This window comes from Sus scrofa, chromosome 13 (assembly GCF_054392235.1).
Source record: "Sus scrofa isolate SSC_HxYL_T2T_F1_AM1 chromosome 13, Sscrofa_HxYL_maternal_Yorkshire_Landrace_v2.0, whole genome shotgun sequence".
NCBI classification, from domain to species: domain Eukaryota; kingdom Metazoa; phylum Chordata; class Mammalia; order Artiodactyla; family Suidae; genus Sus; species Sus scrofa.
The window spans coordinates 142803301-142824121 of NC_139395.1; the positions used below are offsets into that span (position 1 = coordinate 142803301).

At 37.0% G+C, this 20821-nt stretch overlaps 1 protein-coding gene across 4 annotated transcripts in view; it reads left to right on the forward strand.

The window, feature by feature from the left end:
• IL1RAP (interleukin 1 receptor accessory protein) overlaps positions 1–20541 on the forward strand; it is a 138327-nt gene extending 117786 nt beyond the window's left edge. For 2 of the 4 annotated variants that reach the window (XM_005670066.4, XM_005670067.4), the window contains exons 9-11: positions 6744–6887; positions 8194–8337; positions 19236–20541. In XM_005670066.4, the coding sequence (XP_005670123.1) occupies positions 6744–6887; positions 8194–8337; positions 19236–19954 (1007 nt within the window). In that variant the 3' untranslated portion in view covers positions 19955–20541. Of the gene's footprint in view, positions 1–6743; positions 6888–8193; positions 8338–11142; positions 14338–19235 lie in introns of those variants that run through there. The other 2 variants (XM_005670069.4, XM_084990716.1) reach the window with 1 other exon arrangement.
• The last annotated feature ends 280 nt before the right edge of the window (positions 20542–20821 follow it).

A 20821-nucleotide genomic window follows, 5' to 3' on the forward strand; every position in this document is an offset into this window, starting at 1 on the left:
CCGCTGAGCCACAATGGGAACTCTAATTTTTAAGTGGGTTGTTAGTGTTTTTGTTATTGAATCTTAGAAGTGCTTTTTTCTACCTAGTCCTTTGTCAGATGTTTTGCAAATACTTTCTCCCAGTCTGCATCCTGCCAGTTCCTGCCTTCAGTGGTATATTTTATTGAAGAGAGGTTCTTACTCTTGATGAGGTGGAATTTATTAATATTTCTTTTAATGGCTGTTGTTTTCTGTGTTCTAAGAAATCTTTGCATACCCCCAAATCATATAGTTTAACCTTTTTTGGGCAGTCTTTGATCCATCTCCAATTATTATTATTTTTTGATATATTTTGTGAGGTACAAATTGACGCTTAATCTCCTGTATACATGTATATCCAGTTCCAACACAATTTATTGGAAATATTTTTATTTCCTCCCATTATATTGCACTGGTGCCTTTGCTGGTATTTTCCCTATGTATAACTTTAGGTTGGAAGTTTTCTTTTTCTTCTTTCAGCCCTTTAAAGGCATCATTCTATCATCTCATGGCTAATATTATTTCTAATATGAATTAAGCAGGGTTTTTTGTTGTTTTTGTATTTATTATTTATCCCTTTATGTATGTCCTGTGTCCCTTCTCTTTTATTTTAAGATTTTTCTCTTCTTCACTGATTTCCAAAAAATTACATTATGATATCCTTTGGTGTCATTTCATTTCTATGTATTTTATTTAGGGTTCTTTAAGCTTCTTACTTCTGTGAGTTTATAGTTCTCATTTAATTGGAAAAAAAAACTTCAACCATTATTTCTTCCAGTTTATTTTACTTCTTCTTTCATTTATTCATTCTTTCCTTTTCTCCTAGTATCCAGTTAAATTTAGGATAGCACCTGGTGCTATCCCGTAGGTCACTGGAATTCTCATTACTTCCTTTTTTTCCCTCTGTGTTTCACTTAGGAAAGTTTCTTCTGACTGTTTCTTTCTTGACATCTAATCTTCTTGTTTTTAATTTCAGGATTTTATTTATGGTTTTTGAATTCATATTTCTCTGTCAAAATGTCTGTACTGATATTTCTTATTTGCTGTTAAAATGTTCATGGTCTTTTTTTTAATTCAATAGATATATTTATAATACTCATTTTAAAGAATATGTCTCCTCATTCCATCATTTTTGTCGGTTCTGGTTCTGTCTTTATTGGCTGATCTTTCTTCTGACTATGGGTCAAAAATTTTGGTTTTTTTTTTTTCTGTCTAGCTTTTTTTTTCTTTTTTCCTAATCCTATAGTGGGCATTATGGATGTTACATTATTGAGTGCCTGAATTTTATAAATGTCTGTTAAGTTACATTTAGCAGGTAGTTAATTTACTTGCATAACAGCTTTTTGAAGCATCTCACTTATTTTTCTAGAATAGGTCCAATGTAGCCTTCTTTCTAAGACTAGATTAGACCTATTTCCAGGGCATATTCTATCTGAGGTCTCTGCTTAATATTTGGGAGCTAAATAAAGTTTCTTCAATTGGAGTGGTCTTGACTCAACTGTCCCCCATTCCTGTATATGTTCCTGGAATTGTTCAGTTCCCAACTCTTTAGTAGTCATTTCTTCCCTGGTGGTTTTCCTTTCACTGGTAGCTATTCTTTGCCTGACCTTGTTAAGTGTCACCCAAATATCCACATTCTTGTGTTTTTCCAAATACTTGTGGATTTCTAGAATTATTTGTCTATAATTTTCTTCTCTCCAGTAGCCAAGCCTATAAATTCAATAGTCCCCAACTCTATTTTCAGTGTCCTCAGCTCAGTGTGAATACTATCTTCTTTTTTATCCCATTTTTTTTTTTTGGTTTTCCCCTTTTTTTGCCCCCATCCCCAAAGTGACTTTAGGCAAAAATCCAGGGAGATGGTGAGCTTACCTCTTTATATCCTATCTCTCACAGATCACACTCCTGCACAACCAGTTGTCCAAATTTGAAAAATTGTTATTTTAGTTATTATATAGAGAAGGCTACCCTAGTTACTTCTCCAAGCCCAGAATTACACAAGTTTTAACACACTATGATGGCCAAACAAATCAGGTCTGCAGGTCAATTCATTCATAGGTCTATAATATACTATGAAGCATCCCCTGTGTTTGTAATTCAGGAAAATGGTCATTAGCACAATACCACAAATTGTCAAGAAGTTCCAGCAATTTAGTAAGGAATAGATACAGTTCTGTGGTAGAGAATATTTGGAAATTCAAGGTGCTGGATTGGTTGGGAGATTCAGTGGATAGCAAGGCCCCAACTGTGATAATGAAGATGAGAAGATTAACCTGAGTTTTTAAGGAGAGACAGGATTGTAGACCAATGACATGAAATGGGGAAAAGAATAGAGCTAAGGTATTGGACTGGTTTAACCAGGGGTAGTTGGCTGGAAATTTGGGCTCTGGAGCCAGTCATTACTATAGAGTTGCAAAAAGGATGGAAGGAACTCTGATTCAGGAAGTAACAGCAGAGCAAGGCACTAAATTTGGCTCAGTCCTGAGTCAGATTATCAGTGAGATCAAAGATAGAAGCAGTTTAGAAATGCAATTTGGTCAAATTACATCATCACTCCTTTCTGATTGGAAACCCTTTGGTCCAAGATTGCATCAGAGTAAAAATGCCAAAAGATCAAAAGTTCAAGGTGGGACTGACAGAAAAAAGGGGCTGAAGGTCACCCTTTCCCTACACGCCAGCAAAGCAAAGCTTTGTAGGGCCCATCTTGAATGTGATTCAAACCATTTAGAAATTCAGACTTGTGGCTTATTTATCTTAAGAGTTCAATTAGTTAAATAGCATTAGGAACTTCTTGATATCATCAAGATGGTTGAACAAAATACAGTCTGTAAATATGACACATGTAATTGTATGGCACAAGGAAAATTAAAAAGCCCCACTAGAAATAAAATAGGCAGTAGAGAAATGAATGTGGCAGAGGGAAAGTTATGGGTGTAATTTGTCTCTTGATCGTTAAGCAAGGTAATTAACTATTGATGTGTATTTTTTTGGGGGGTGAGGGATGCTGCACCTACAGCCTATGGAAATTCCCAGACTAGGGGTCAAATCAGAGCTACAGCTGCTGGCATATGCCACAGCCACAGCAATACCAGATCCAAGCTGCCTCTGTGCTCTACAGCACAGCTTACAGCAACTCCAGATCCTTAACCCACTGAGCAAGGCCAAGGACTGAACTCACATCCTCATAGGTAATAGTCAGATTCATTTCCGCTGAGCCACAATGGGAACTCCCGTTATTAATATATTTTTTAAAAATCCATTTCAGGTAATCCACTAACCTTTTTTTTTTTCTTCCCTATTTTGAAATATCCACCCAGAAGGAGCCAAAATAACTGAGCAAATAATGAAGATGACAGTGGAAATTAGCACAGTGTGTTGTTAACATAACATGTACTCAGAAATATCAAGGACACAGAAATTTTCATGCCAGCTACTCAAACTGGTCTTAGTAAATTCTCATCAACTGCACTGACACAGCTCCTGGCATTTTATGATGGGAGTTTTCTTCTTTTAAAGCACCATTTGTTTATGGGAGGAGTACAAGAGCACCTGATAATTGGGCACTGCTGAGTCCCAGGCTATCTCTGTGGCAGGACTAGGATCCTGAGTTTAGGAGAATGAACACAAAGCTCAGTGATTTTCCCTTTCCTTAGGGAACATCAGGCTTTGCCCCAGGCTACACACCATTTTCCCCTTAGGATAGCTACCTGTTTAAAATAAGGTTTTTCTACTAGTATAGAATCAGTAATTGAACGTCATGGTAGTGTTATGCAAATCCCTCTGAACTTTGGAGTCAGGGATCCTTGATAGCAATCCCAGCTTTGAAGAAAATTCTTCTATGCTCTGTCTTGGCCAACACTTAACACTTATAATGTTCAGGTGCTCAAAAAGGCCTTTTCTCACCCCCCTGCCTGATGTATTTCTCCTTCTCCAACCCCTTCCCTCAGGCACGTCTATCACATTACACTGGTTTATTTCCTTTATAGCACTGGTCTCTCTCTAATATTTTAAATATTTAAAATATTATTTTAAATCAAGCTTATATATTTATTATTTCCTTATTTACTTTGCTGCAACAAAATATTAGCCCTAAAAGAGCTGAGACCCTTTCTGTCTTATCTACCACTATAACCTTGACAGCTTAAAGCAAATACTACATGTCAATAAGTAAGTGTCAAATCCACGAATACATAATTTAAGTCACCCCTGCTTCAGATCCAGTAAATATTTTGTTTCTTCTTCAAACTCTGAAGTTTCATTGTCACAAGATAATAACGTAGTCAAATGAAGTTACTAATACGTAGTATAGTACTAGATTTGTTTTAAATATCCCAGAAATGTGTAGTACTGTATCCAGAAATATTCATTCAGATCCTAAGAGTTCTTGGAAAGGGTGGATGAAGAAGACATAATCTCTACCTAGAAAACTGCAAATGTATAGTTTAATGGCGGAGTTGAGAAAGAGCGTAGAATCTGGTAATAGCCAAATTACAATAGAATAAGAGCGCTCTACTAGAATTATAAGCAAAAAAGAAGAGTGGAGAATTACTTTGTGGTGCAGCGAGTTAAGGATCTGGCATTGCCGCAGTTGTGGTGCAGGTCCCAACTGCAGCCCAGGAACTTCCACATGCTTCAAGTGCAGCAAAAAAAGAACAGTGGGGATTTTTGCAAGATGGGAATCATATTGCAAGAAATGTTTATTCCAGGAAAACTCATACAAAATAATGGCATTTGAGCATAATCTTGAAAACTAAAGAATGAGCAAGAACTGTAACGGCCAAAAGTAACATCATGAACAAAAGCATGAATTTAAATCTTACCAATGTTGGCATTCCCACTGTGGCTCACTGGGTTAAGAACTTGATAAGTAACCATAAGATCCCTGGCCTCCCTCATTGGGTTAAGGGTCTGGTGCTGCAGAAAGTTGTGGTGTAGATTGCAGATATGGCTTGGATCCCAAGTTGCCATGGCTGTTGCATAGGCTGGCAACTGCAGCTACAATTCAACCCCTATCCCCAGAACTTCCATACACCACAGGTGTGGCCCTAAAAAGAAAAAATAAAATAATAAAATAAAATATTTGAACAATCATATCACAAAAGAAGCTACTATAAAATGTAGATACCATAAAAAAAATCTTAAATGATGTTTTTGAGAAAAGGAGTCGAGCAAATGAGACAGAAAAGTGGTTAGTGGTTTGATTGTGACAGATATTGTTTACAGAGATGAGTTAATGTTTAACTTTTAGGTATTCGAGAATTACTTCACTTGACTTTTGATGATTTCAAAGACACAGCTAAAATTTATTTTATCACGTAAAAGTAAGCAGATAATGTGGAAATCTGTCATAGTTGGCCCTTAGAAGTTTACCTTTAGAACTTAGGACTGTGGACCTGAGAGATCCTTTCAGAGCCAAGTACACTCAGCATTTGGTGGATACCTTCATTTTCTGCTCAATGATAACAAGATTCTTTAGGCCTATTGCCAAATATAAAGAAAAAGGAATTAAATTTCTTCCATATGGCACTAGATAAGAGGATAGAACTAAGACTGATAAAAAAACATTAAGATTTTTGTTCAATTCAACTTCACCAACAATTAAAATTCTACTACGATCATGTGCTGGTTCAGGTAAGAAATGAGTTTCTACTGAGATGAGGGTTCCATCCACAGCCTGGCATAGTGGGTTAAGGATCTGGTGCTGTTGCAGCTACAGTGTAGGTTGAAGCTGAGGCTCAGACTCAATCCCTGGCCGAGAAATTACGTATGCTGTGGGTATGGCAAATGAAAAGAAAAGAAAAGGACAGGGAATTCCTTTTGTGACTCAGCAGAAATGAATCTGACTAGTATCCATGAGGACGAAGGTTTGATCCCCTGGATTCTCTCAGTGGATTAAGGATCCAGCATTGCCATGACCTGTGGTGTAGGTCGTAGATGTGGCTTGGATCCCATGTTGGCTGTGTTGTAGGCCGGCAGCTGTAGCTCTGATTGGACCCCTCGCCTGGCAACCTCCAAATGCCACAGGTGTGGCCCTAAAAAAAGAAGACAAAAAAGAAAAGGACAAACAGGTTAGAGTCACACTTTTCAAAAATATTTTTGAGAAGATTCAAATATAAGTGTGTACGTTGAATTGGATGACCTTTTAAATTCTTCCCAGTGATAAGATTCTGTTTTAATCTGTATATCATCAAAGTCTATTCAATTTATCTAATAGTAAAAAAACATCTTTTTTTTTTTTTTTTTTTTTTTTTTTGTCTTTTGCCATTTCTTGGGCCACTCCTGCAGCATATGGAGGTTCCCAGGCTAGGGGTCTAATCGGAGCTGTAGCTGCCAGCCTACGCCAGAGCCACAGCAACACGGGATCCAAGCCACGTCTGCGACCTACACCACAGCTCGTGGCAACGCCGGATCCTTAACCCACTGAGCAAGGTCAGGGACCGAACCCGCAACCTCACGGTTCCTAGTCAGATTTGTTAACTACTACGCCACAAAGGGAACTCCAAACAAAACCACCTTTTATGCCAGTTTCTAGAAACAAAAAGATAAATGCTCCAGGGTCTAGTATTAAAACATAGTGCTTAACCTCTACCGTGCTATCCCTGCTTGTTCACTCAGGTAAGTCAGGTTCATAGCTCAGCTGCTTGGCTTAGTCAGCTATTTGCAGGATGATGGGTCACTGTGATCACCATGTACAAATCAATGTTTCTTTGTTGTTCACCCCATAATAGCTCCCAGATACACAGTGGAACTGGCATGTGGTTTTGGAGCCACAGTCCTGCTGGTGGTGATTCTCATTGTTGTTTACCATGTTTACTGGCTGGAGATGGTCCTCTTTTATCGGGCTCATTTTGGAACAGATGAAACCATTTTAGGTGAGTAAGGAAAGTTTGATGCAAATCTCTTCTACTGTCATCTCAGGAAACATGTTGGCTTGATAAAACCTGGAGTAATTGGAAGATATAATTAGACTAACTTTTGTTTCAGCCCATACTATTGAAAATCTTCCTAATGCATATTATTCTGCTTTCCTGGGTTAATATGTGATTTAGTCTAGATTGGCACAGTTCAAACAGAAATACAATGCAAGCCACAATGTAACTTCAAATTTTTCTAGTGGTCACATAAGGGAAAGCTAAAAAAAAAAAAAAATGGGAATAATTTTAAGAATGTATCAATTTAATATTCAAAATACTACAATTTTAGCTAATCATTAATATTAATAGAGATATTTAGTCTTTTTTTGGTACTAAAATCATCAAAATTCAATGTGTAGTATATTTTACACTTAGAGCATATATCTCAATTCAAACCAGCTGCATTTTAAGTGCTCAAAAGCTACTTGTGGCTACTGTACTGGACTTCATGTGCTCTTTGTACTCAGAGGTGATCCATGTACCGGAAGTATCACATAAGAGCTTATTAAAAGGAGAATCTAAAGCTTGACCCCTATGCCAAATCAGAATCTAAATTTTAACAATAACCCTAGATTCACATACATATTGAAGTTTAAGCAGCTCTGTTCCAGTGCATATGTGTCTGGTGACAAGAAGGAAATATTTGATAATACACTTGCTTAGATCCATCCTATAAAGATTTCATTGTGTAGGTTTGTGGAAGAGACACGGAACCTGTCTTTTTAATGAGAGATGATTTTTATAATTAGGCAGCTATTGTTAGAAGAGATTTGGTTCTTTGAATTTAAGTATACTTTAAATTGTAGGTATTTTCAGGTGTAAATATTTTGGGCAGTTTCTGAAGGTTTTTCTCAGTTTATAGTTCTAATATATTAATAAATGACATACTAGGACAGTAATTAGAAATTTTCTGCATAACATTGTTGCCAGCACCTATGATTGACTATTTGCTTCCTGATTCTATGAATTCATAGTTGAATGAGCCAAATCTCACTCATTCTCCACTACAAAATCTAAACTCAGTGAGATGAAAGTAGAAGACACATCAGATAAAATTTGCAATTATGCTTTAAAATAGTCATTTTGCCTGGAGACCTGTCACAGGTGGGAAATTATATTGAAATCTGTCAGCCAATTCGCAAATGTAACAAATGAAAATGTCTACTATTCAAAAGTTTGATTTAAGAAAAAATTGAATACTATTGAGAAACTTTCCTAATTTATATTGATTTTTTTTTTTTTTTTTTTTTTTTGCTGTTGCTAGATGGGAAGGAATATGATATTTATGTATCCTATGCAAGGAATGCTGAAGAAGAAGAATTTGTATTACTCACCCTCCGTGGAGTCTTGGAGAATGAATTCGGATACAAGCTGTGCATCTTTGACCGAGACAGTCTGCCTGGGGGAAGTAGGTATTTCAAATGAGCACAAATGATACTACCCTGAGAGGCAGAGCCCATGTTTAGCTTTGGTCATGTCTGAGAGTTGTGACACAGCCTATGTTGGCATCTTTGAACATTCCAAGGTCCATTTCTTTGATGTAATAGTACTCTCCAGGAATAAATCTACACTGTAAGATGTAGACTATTCAAGTGAAGTTTATGGTATTAAAATATTTTCTCTTGTAAGCTTTGAAAACTCGATATCAGAAAAGTGTAACTGCACAATGCATTTGTGCTCTAAGTGCCACAGCTTTAAACATTTTGTTTACTCACATTTAAATTTTTAGAAGGTTTAGCTTAGCTAATCTGCATTAATTTGCTTAGAATTTTTTTATGATGACGGAGATTAAACAAAACACTTCTAAAGACTGAGGTTTCCGCAATTTTGCTAAAAAGTGAGCTGCAGAAGAGAGTGTATGGAATCCTTTATATCACTTATTGATAATAATTAGAATTATTTGTCCTTGGCATTTGCTAATTTCTCTGCTTTTGTTTTCTAGCAAACCAGTGCTACTCAAATATCACCTTTCCTTGGGTCTCTATCAGCTTACATATTTGAGATAAATTTAAAATTTTACATAGGACACTGTATTATAATAGGTTAAAAAAAAAAAAAAGCTTGAGATGCTGAATGTTAAAAAAAAGTATACTTTAAATTTTCAGATCCAGACAGTTAACACATGAAGCGATGATATATTTGAGTCTGTTTGATAAATATGTAATAGCACTCCTAAACCCATGGTTAAACTCTATACTATTAAAATGCGTATGATGTTTTTTAGCTTTACAGCTAAATAATTCATTTTCTTCTAAAATCCCGTTTACATTAATCACTTAAAGTGTTTTGTAATGTTATACCTGATCATTGAGATAGAGAATAGACATCATTATTCTCATTTTAAATTAGGTGGATCACTTTATTTCCCCAGTCATCACCCAGAAGTCCACCTTGCTTCTGTTCTACAGTGGAAATCTCCTTCAGTGTAATTTTACAAGGAAATGATGATTTGGCTACCTAGTTAATGGATAATTCATTTTAAGGTGTAAAATCCTAAATAATTTATTCATCTATTTATTCATTTATACAGATAGTCAACAAATATTTACTCCTGTGTGAAAAGTTCTATGACCATATATAGTATAGCAACAATGTAATAAATAGCCTCCAGTAGGGATTGAGAGCTCTTTGAAGAATTCAAGTTCTACATAATTATCCTTGCATCTTGCTTTTGAATGTTAATCCTTGTAACCTTCTGCATTCTCCCTGCTGCTTTTGGGTCCTCTTTGCCTCTGGCTCTTTTTCCCTGCTTACACATGGTCAACCTCTAGCAACACTGCTTGGAGCAGGCAGTTACTTAATCCTGCATTCTCTCCAGGGTGCACATGCTATTTATTTTATTTTATTTTTATTAGAGTATAGTTGTTTTACAGTGCTGTGTCAATTTCTGCTGTGCAGCATAGACACCCAGTCATATATATATATACACACACACACACACACACACACACACACACATTCTTTTTCTCATTATTATCTTCCATTATGGTCTATACCAAAAGACTAGATATAGTTCCCTGTGCTATTGAGTAGGACCTCATTGCCTATCCATTATAAATACAACAGTTTACATCTATCAACCCCAAACTCACCGTCCATCCCACTTCCTCCCCCTTAACAACCACAAGTCTGTTCTCTACCTGCTATTTTAATTGCAAGTCTCTCCCTACTGCCTCTGTACCTGCAAAGATTAAGGGGCAAAATGACTGCTTAAGGGAGTACAGTAAGCTGTGAAATAGCTTTCCACAACACTCATGCATTCCCTGGAGTTGGCTTCTCTCTGAACCCCAGGTAAAGGATTATACAGTCCTTGATAAGCAACCTCGAAGAGATGGGTTATTCCCAAGAATTTAGTGATGGGAACAAATCAGTGCCCTGACAACAGAATAAAATTGCACTGCATTTCCATTTTCCCTGCTTCTTCTTCTTCTTTTTTGACCTGAAGAAAGCATTTGCCTGTTAGCAAAGGCACACACATCAGCTCCCAGCTGCCTAAACACATGGCTTCATAGTAATGAGAGGAGTGTAAGGAGAAAGATGTGGGGACTAATTTAGGCTCTAGTGCAGAGAGCAGAAAGCTGAGCTGAGAGTGTGGTACCAGCTAAAATGCCATTCAATTAGCTAGATGTTTTTCAGTTCTTATTCCAATAAAATAGTGATACTAATTTGAGTAAGGAAAGTGTCTGGCAATAGAGAGAGACTTGCAAAAAAAAAAATGGGGGGTCCTATTCTTGCTGTCCTGTATTAGCAAAACATCAATGTCTATGACTTTGTGTACTATATATTTTTTTTGAATGTTCACTGGCACTCAAACATTGATACTGGGCTTCTTTGGGGAGAAAGGGCTCAAGAGCTGATTTTACTGGGCTACAAAATGCCACGTGGTTTGGAGAAATTGATTTCAGCACAACCCACTTATTCTTCATGTCCTGAATAATGCTTTTGCAGACCAAGTTCAGAGAAATACATTTCGGCTCTTGCCTGTTTGGAATTCTTTTGGGGTTGGAATATGTGCATATAGTTTCTGTTCTCCCTGAGGAGAGTGACACTTTGTGAACAGAGTGATTGGGTCTAAAGGATTAAGTGGTCTTGGTAAAAAGTTTCACTTCAATTCTCAGGCTGTTACCCTAATTTTCTTTCACTTGCTCCTCAAGCCCCATAGTTTTGGGGAGTTGTTGGCCAACACTAATCCCCATGGTATTTTCTTTCCCAGTTGTCACAGATGAGACCTTGGGCTTCATTCAGAAAAGCAGACGCCTCCTGGTTGTTCTAAGTCCCAACTACGTGCTCCAGGGAACCCAAGCCCTCCTGGAGCTCAAGGCTGGCCTAGAAAACATGGCCTCTCGGGGCAACATCAACGTCATTTTAGTGCAGTACAAAGCTGTGAAGGAGACGAAGGTGAAAGAGCTGAAGAGGGCTAAGACGGTGCTCACGGTCATTAAGTGGAAAGGGGAGAAATCCAAGTATCCGCAGGGCAGGTTCTGGAAGCAGCTGCAGGTGGCCATGCCAGTGAAGAAAAGTTCCAGGTGGTCTAGAAGTGGCGAGCAGGGTCTCTCCTATTCGTCTTTGAAAAATGTATGAAAGGGCCATGAAAGGGGTAAAACAATCCAAGGGTGCTCCAGGAAGGAAGAGTTTCCCCCCCCCCTTTTTATTCCCAATTTATTGTTTCATGGACAAAAAGTTTTTTATGGAAACCTCTCCATAGAGATAAATTCAGGGTGATGGTATGGCAGGCTATTGTGTTTCATCAGGCAGTACTGCAGTTTAGAATGATAGTTCCACCATCTGTCACCAGCATCTGATGTCACCATATTCTTGCAGACAAAGACCTGGTAGATGAGAATTTCCCCTTCTGTACCCTCTATTCCTGTTCCTACTTGTCTCTATTCTCTCTCTCTCTTTTTTTTTTTTTTTAATAATCTTAACGTTATGGGGCAGGCTTTGTTTGCTGTGGATTTAAAGATCCCTTAAAGAAAGGGTCATTATGAGTTTCCAAATATAGATTTATTTCTTTTTTGTTTTAACTTATCCATTAAGAATATAATCAGGGGCTAAATTTATTTTAGCTTAGGATAATGAGCTCTCTTGCTCATTGTATAAGACACTCAACTGTATAAGACTGTATAAGACACTCAACTGTATAAGACACCATCACAGCAAGACTGATACCCATTTGGGACAATATAAAGCAGTGTAGCTGAAAATGTTCCTTATAATTGGTTTAAAGGGCTTGCCTGCATTGTCTGGTACTATTTCCCTATGCCCTCTATCTCAGGTAACTGATATTATATTTGTCAACTTGAGAAATATATCATACTTTTTTATAACAGTAAACTTCTGATTAACTGTAGGTTGACCCATATTTATCACCCCATCTTCCTATCAACTGCATCATGTGTTAGTCATTCGGAGTTTACAGGTAGCTCCACACTTGGTTCAGTCTGATAGGAAGCGTCTCTTAATGGTGCTAATAGCAAGTAAAAAAACAGAAAAATGCTTTAAAAGCATTTTCTGGCTGATGGGAAAAGCATAGAACAAGGTGTTTGTCAATTTGTTTATTAATCTCAGCCTTGCTGATGTGACTATTAGGAAAGTAATTTCTCCTCACTTGTTTCTGTCTCCGCATGGTAAAGTGTGAATGTTAGACTCAGTGACCTTGACAGTGCTTTTAGCATTAATATCCTAAGAGCATTAATGGGACCCCAAGTATTTTTCACGTTTTATTCACTGGTAAATTAATATGTTCACTCTAAACAAGTCTGTCTGAAAAGTCACTGTCAATAAAACTTGTTTTAGTTTAAGTAAAATTTTACTGTTCTTAAGACTTGGAAAAGTGAAAACTAAATCCAGAGTTTACATAGTGGTGAATATCTATGTTACATATAGATTTTAAATATATATATGTACATACACATGAGATTATATATATGTATATATATTGCATATATAGGCACATTAATTACATACGTATGCATATATACATACATGAGTTTTGTATGTATATAAACAGACATATATAAACACACATACATATGATTTTAAATAGCTATTGGCACAATATTACAAATCACTGGAACTCTAGTTTTAAATTATGTTCTTTATTGTAATGTTTTTGTGTCAGTGTTTTCTGTACATTAATAATATTTGTGAATTTACAACTCACAGAGTGGTAGTTGTTGTTAGTTTTTGCCCTCCCTAAATTAGTATAATTAATTTATTAACTGCCTCAGTATATCTGGGAGCAGTGAAATCTGCTGTGCACAGAGCTTTCGTGGTCACTGCTAAGCAGTCCTCTGGCATTAATTGATCATCTACTATGTTCTGAGCATGCACACTTAGAAACTAAGTTCTGTTAATCTTAGTACTCAACAACTACTGGAAAGATGAATCTCTGTTTGGCCTGTTAAGTAATAAAGGAAAAGAAAATAAAAACACCTATAAATGAACGTGGCTATCCTATGAAACACAATAATTCATACTTTGAGGAAACCCTTATCTTAGTATGAATATTGATAGGCAATTCGGAAGCTCTCTCCTATATTTGTGTCCTTATGAAGTATTAAAATCTGTTTAATTAATTATTTTTCTATGGAAGAGTTATTATTTTAAGCTAAAAAAACATAAATTATTGACTATAAAAGTACAGTATGAAGTCACACTTGGATCAGAATTATTAATGATTTATTACAAACCACAATCATTCCTCCTATTAACCCTTAACTCACAAGACCAGAAGAGAGCTGACTCCAGATAAACTTTGAATATCAATTCAACATGAGCTTTAGGTAAACGAGGGACAGTCCCATCACCAAGGGGCCCTTCTCTTTCCAATACTGCGTTCTGTTGCACTTTTGGATTTAATATTTGTCCCCAATGCCATTTGGTACCTCTAGAAATTTCTTGATACTTTCTGTCCTGTTTATATTCCTGTATTTGGTACCAAACTTTTCCAAATGCTAAAATCTAAGCAATTCAAATCTAAAGGGTATGTCTTATCATAAGATGATTCTGAGGGAGATAGAGAAACAATTTGGGGTTCAAGAAGAAATTTCTCCTTAATGTTATAAAGTATCTAAAAAATCCTGTAATTGTTTTATAGATATGATATAAAGACCTCCTGCACCCAAGTTAACAAAAAAAAATGATAGAGTGTTTAATTACACAATCATAAAAAAGTTTTAATTCTTGTCTGCTTTGTAATTTAGATGACTCCCTAGGATTCTAATAAACAAGCACTTGATTGTATTGAGAAGCAAAAGCATCACTCCACTTGTCTATTTTGTTTCCATATGTTTTAATATTTTAAAACTATGTCTTTTATTTTATTCGTAAACTTTTGTATTTTCCATTTTCCATTTATTTGTAAATTTGTTTATTTTAAAAATAAACCATTTATTTTCAGCTCGAATTTTATTTTGTGCATGTCTTTTACATCTTTATTTTCATGTTTGAGATGAGAAATGAGAATAAAAAGAATTAATGATATGCTTAGAAAAAGAAATGTTATAAGGAACATTAATTTTTCTCTTTATAAGAAAAATCTGAGAAAACTGGGAACTTCAACTCAAGAATATTTTCTTTATATGTGAGTAAAAGTTAAGTAAAATGGATTGATCTAGTATACCGTGTGTGTTTGTGTGTGGGTGTGTGTGGAGAGAAAGAGAGGTAGAGACAGAAAGAAAATAACAGAGAGGCCGAGAGGGAGAGAAAGAAAGGAAGGGAGGGAGGGAGAAAGAAAGAGTTTTAAAAATAAAAGCCACGGAGTTCCCGTCGTGGCGCAGTGGTTAACGAATCCGACCAAGAACCATGAGGTTGCGGGTTTGATCCCTGGCAGTGGGTTAAGGATCCGGCCTTGCCAGTGAGCTGTAGTGTAGGTTGCAGACGTGGCTCGGATCCTACGTTGCTGTGCCTCTGGTGTAGGCCGGTGGCTGCAGCTCTGATTCGATCCCTAGCCTGGGAATTTCCATATGCTGGGGGAGCGGCCCAAGAAATGACAATAAAATAAAAGCCTATTCCTTTTTGTTCAACTTGGAACTTGGATAACTTACAGAAACCTCTTACCTTTCATAGATTTTAATAAAACCCTAAGACAGTTGCTTTGGAATGAGATCAATTAACTAATGCCTTGCCTTCAGTAAATAAGTGATAATTTGATCCAAAGATGCATTTCTATCACTAATTTCAAACCAATTAGTGATAAACATTTGGAAAAGCATTTTTTTTAATGGGCCACACCCAGGGTATATGGAAGTTCCGGGGCCAGGAATTGAATCCAAGCCACAGCTGCGACCTAACTCACAGTTGTGTCAATGCTGGACCCTTTAATCCACTGTGCTGGACCTAGGATCGAACTATGCCTCCCCAGTGACCCGTGTCACTGCAGTCGTATTCTTAACCCACTGTGCCACAGTGCAAATTCCTAGAAAGGCATTTTCTTTTGACTTAATATTAACTCTGTAGAGACAGGGAAGCCTTCTTGTCTTTTAAAATAAATCTATTTATTCATTTATTCCAAGAACATTTACCAGATCCCTCTAACTGAACTGATTAGCTGAGTGAAAATTATCCTACTGAAGAATTTTCCTAGTTGGAACCAGTCTCCAAAGATTAGACTTAAGATCAATGGATGGAATTTACAAGAAATCAATTTCTACTCATTCAAGAAACAACTTTATTTATTTTTTATTTTTTTTTATTTGTTGTTGTTGTTGTTGTTGCTATTTCTTGGGTCGCTCCCGCGGCATATGGAGGTTCCCAGGCTAGGGGTCCAATCGGAGCTGTAGCCGCCAGCCTACGCCAGAGCCACAGCAACACGGGATCCGAGCCGCATCTGCAACCTACACCACAGCTCACGGCAACGCCGGATCGTTAACCCACTGAGCAAGGGCAGGGACCGAACCCGCAACCTCATGGTTCCTAGTCAGATTCGCCAACCACTGCGCCACGATGGGAACTCCAAGAAACAACTTTAAAGCAGAGTTGAACCCTAATGTCCTTCATGATCTTTAGAGATATTAGGACCCCAATTACTAGGGGTGTACAAGCAGATATTTGATGGATCTTAGATTTTTGCAGAGAGTTTTTTGCACTGAATAAGTGATGATGAGTCTGAAGTAGCTTTTAACTCTGAATTATTAAATGACCTCCTGGAACATAACGTGGCTATTTTCACTATCAGCAGTTCCAGTGTCAGTGGTTTGGATATCATGACCAACTGGCTATTACTGAACCTTTTAAAATTCTCAAGCTTTTTTTTTTTTCAGTCACATACTGAGATCACTAGACCTTTGACACATGTAAACTTACAATAAACCAGAAGGGACACATTCAACAACTAGTCTCTTTATCTGTTTCTGTCCAAGGGATATGAAGTAACTTTAGCGATGGGCTAACAGATTAAGTATTCCAATGGTATTTTATCCAAACTGAATAGACAGAAATTTAAAACATATTATTCGCTTATAAATCCACATTTTAACACGATTCTCTAAAGTCACCATTAAAAATTGATTCAGTCAACATATTCAGTCCATGCATTATTTTAATATTGTGTTCATGAAACATTGAATAATAATTATTTAATCAAAATGATTAATACTATGACAACCACGCACTAGACATTTACATATGGATACTGATAAATTGTCTAATAATCATAAAGTTTGCTCATTATATGCATTTTAAAGATGGATTAACCCAGACTTTTAAAGATATTAAAATAAATGATTATACTCTGAAGATAAAATAGTAAGATAAATGAAGAAATCAATATATGAATTCAGATTCATATTCCAAGTTAGTTAGGTACTCCTATTTCTTAACCTGTACTTCAAGTTTTAAAAAAGAGAAAGAGAGAGCTTTCCTACTCTTTTATACACCAGTAATCTAGCCAAAGAACAAAATTACAGCCCTAGTTTTCTTCTAGTTTTCCTTCTACTTCCTAGTGAATACCAAAAAGAATATGGCTTTTATCGACAGGAATATTCTAGAGTATTAAAGAGTTCTAGATCAGAAAATGTGGCTTCAAACCAAATTTGGTACCACACAGGAAAACTGGTCTTATCAATCTATAGCCACAGCACATTTTCTTTGAGCCAAACAGAATAAATGATCTAATTTATGACTTGCACTCCAAGGAATATTCATCATTAAATAATAATAATAACATCCTCAAACATGAAGTTTTGACAATATGGAAGATATTAAAATATGCCATAAAAGAGTCAGTTTCCTTCAAAGTACTGTGTGAAGATCCCCATGTATCTGCCAATGCTCATCTACATACGCTCCTCAATGTCCGGAATTCCACCATTCATATATTTCATTTTCTTTTTTCCTTTTTTTTTTTAGCATTACCCTCTTTCAAATGCAAATCATGCATTTACAGCATGGGGTACCAAAATTTCAAACAATTCTTAAAAAGCTAAAAGCATTAAAATTTTAGAGGACGTAAGACAATGTTTTGTTTATTTATTTTTTAGTTTATTTGTTTTATTTGTTTTTTTAGGGTCACAGCCACTGCATATGGAAGTTCCCAGGCTAGGGGTCAAATCAGAGCTGCAGCTGCCTGGCTATATCACAGGCATGGCAACCATGTGATCTGGGCCATGTCTGGGACCTATACCACAGCTCACGGCAATGCTATATCCTTAACCCGCTGATCAAGGCCAGGGATTGAACCTGCAATCTCATGGATACTAGTTGGGTTCATCACCACTGAGCCACAGTGGGAACTCCCAGTGTTTTATTTTTAACAATCATCTCCCCATTGGATAAAACATTTTCCTAAAGTGACTATTTTGAAATGAAACACACCCCCCCCCCCCAAATTTGAGTGTCCAAGTTCCTTTTGTTGAAAAACTACCCATGTTGTCTTAGGGTTACATCCTATTTATCATGATATAACAGAAACAGTAGACTTCCTACCCTCACATTTTCAAGTTTATGAAAGGAAGCTATATAAGATTCTGAGAAGGATCAGAGAACAAAGGAATTACCAACACACACACACACACACACACACACACACACACACACATGCTTTGAAGATGTGAACATTTAGATTTAACTTTTAATACTTAAACAAAAATTCTCTAAAACACTTTGTGCTCTTGATAAAACTAGTCAAAAGTTCTTAAACATTGAGTATGTCTCTTTTGATTTCCCTTTAAATTCATATTAAACTCACCAACTGGAAAGAATTAACCTGATAAAGAGTACAGCTTCTTCATTCCCTGTCAAATTCATGATCCAATTTAGTGCAAACTTTCAGCTTGTCTTCACAGGCTAAAAAGTTTCTCTGTCAATATTTTACCCCTTGTCAAAACTGGAGGTTGACCTCATGATCTGTCCGCAGCACCTGTCTTCAGAGTTGTCATCTGCTGCCATATATTCCTTTGGAATTCCCTTCCTTTAGAAAATCGCATTGTTTAAGCTTCTAAACCTCATGGTGATTTAATAACTGCATTTATCTCAAGAACTTTCCATTGGGTTCTATCCAAAATCACCTCAACAACCATTAGAATCAAACACTTGGAGAAGTCTCAACTAATTGACTGATTTTCACACATTGTCATTGTTGTTGCCCCTTTAATTGATTTTCAGACAAATTCTTTATACACGCACACAGGCAAAAAAAAAAAAAAAAAAAAAAGAAGAAAGAGAATTTGGGTTGACAATATGGTCAATACTGTAAACTGTCTGATGTGTTCAAAATTTTTAGGTATTAAGAGCTGAAATTGTCAGGATCTTAGGAGGTAGTAATTCCCTATCGATTCCTGCTGATTAGACTGTGTCTAGAGCACTGTGCTCAGTCCTATTCAGGTTATTACTCTTAGGAGAAACACAAATAAATGAAAATTATTCAGAAAAAAACGATAAAAGTGGACAAGGGACTTGTCATATGGAAAAGAAGCTATAAATCAGGTAGTTACTTAATCTAGAGATGAAAAGAAAATACAATGAGATCACACAACTTATGAAATATTTTAGACACTTCAAAATGTCAGATCTAAGACCACCAGATAAAATTGGAAGGAAAGAACATTTCAAAACAAACAAAAAAATACTTATTAGCAGAGCTGAAATTAGCTGCTTTTAGTGGTCATTAATTCCTCATCCTTAAAGGTACCAGCTACTTTCAACCATTGGTAAGAGTTATGTAGATGAGATTCCTTACCTGAGTAAATTAACACTTAGATCTTATATTCTCAAGTTTTCATTGCCTGTCCTTTGTAGCACTGCCAACAATGAACTGAAACATGTAAGTTTACACTAGGCATTGTCCTGTCTTTCCATTTTCTACAGATACGGTGGAAGCAGTTTTTGACTTCATTCAAAGGAGCCGGAGGATGATTGTTGTCCTGAGCCCAGACTATGTGACAGAAAAGAGCATCAGCATGCTGGAGTTCAAGCTGGGTGTCATGTGCCAAAACTCCATTGCCACCAAGCTCATTGTGGTTGAGTATCGTCCCCTTGAGCATCCACACCCGAGCATCCTACAGCTGAAGGAGTCTGTGTCTTTTGTGAGCTGGAAAGGAGAAAAGTCCAAACATTCTGGCTCTAAATTCTGGAAAGCCTTGCGATTAGCTCTTCCCCTGAGAAGTCTGAGTGCCAGTTCTGGTTGGAATGAGAGCTGCTCTTCCCAATCTGATATCAGTCTGGACCACGTTCAAAGGAGGAGAAGTCGTCTGAAAGAGCCTCCAGAACTCCAGAGCTCAGGGAGGGCTGCTGGTGCCTCCCCAGCCCCAGACACCATGTCCAAGCACAAAGGGAAGCCCTCTGCAGCCTGTCGCTGCTGTGTCACCTACTGTGAAGGAGAGAGTCACCTTAGGAGCAAGAGCCGGGCAGAGATTCATACCCAGCCCCAGTGGGAGACACACCTCTGTAAGGCTGTACCCCAAGAATCAGAAACTCAATGGATACAAAATGGCACCAGATTGGAACCCCCTGCTCCCCAGATCTCAGCCCTTGCTCTTCACCATTTCACGGATTTATCCAATAACAATGACTTTTATATCCTATAATTACCGTGTGGTGGGTGGCGGCTGCTATTTCTACCAACTCATTTTGTGTTATGAACCTATGGGAATAATTGACATTTTTATCATCTAGTGGACTATCAGATCCTGTCCCCTTTACTGATTTTTAAAAACTATTTATTTCTAGGAGACAAAAGACCCAAAGGACCTGAATCCAGATTTATTGCCTCTAATGGCCTCAGAAGAGCACACTCTTCTTGGGCCCTAGAAGGTCAGTATGTGCAAGTTGCCTATAGTGTGATCCTCTCTCTTGCCCAATGGTTTTAAACGGAGTAAAGAATTTCAACGTGTTTCCTTTGAGTTTGTTGACCAACCTCATGTTTTAAGTCAGTCAGATGTACTTGGGCCATGACACTTACAGGGTATGTATATCTCAAAGGAGCATTATAGAAGGAAGATGGTTCTGGCAGAAGCTGGAGTACTAAGCTCAACAGTAAACCTCCAGCGCATTTTCCGAGGAAGAACCAAATACACCCACCCAGGGATACATAGTGTTCTCTGTCTCACTGTATACTAGTGTTCTCCAAACTGCCTAAAGTTGTTAACATCAATAAAGTTATATTTTTATGTGATTTCATTTGTACTAACACATTTTTACTTCTCTCTCTCCCTTCTACCTGTTACGGCTCTTAAATTCATATCTGAAGTGTAACTCCTTTAAGAAAAATTGAGATTTGGTTTGGGTATTAGGAAACTGAAAAGTCTCTTTAGTTTCTCTCTAATATATTCTAGGAGAGACTGGGAAATGACCAAAGGGGAGTGAGAAAATGTGCCAAATGGAATGGAGTTTTACACAAAAATCTCTTTATATTTTAGCCATGACAGCTGACAAATTCACTATGTTTAGGGGTT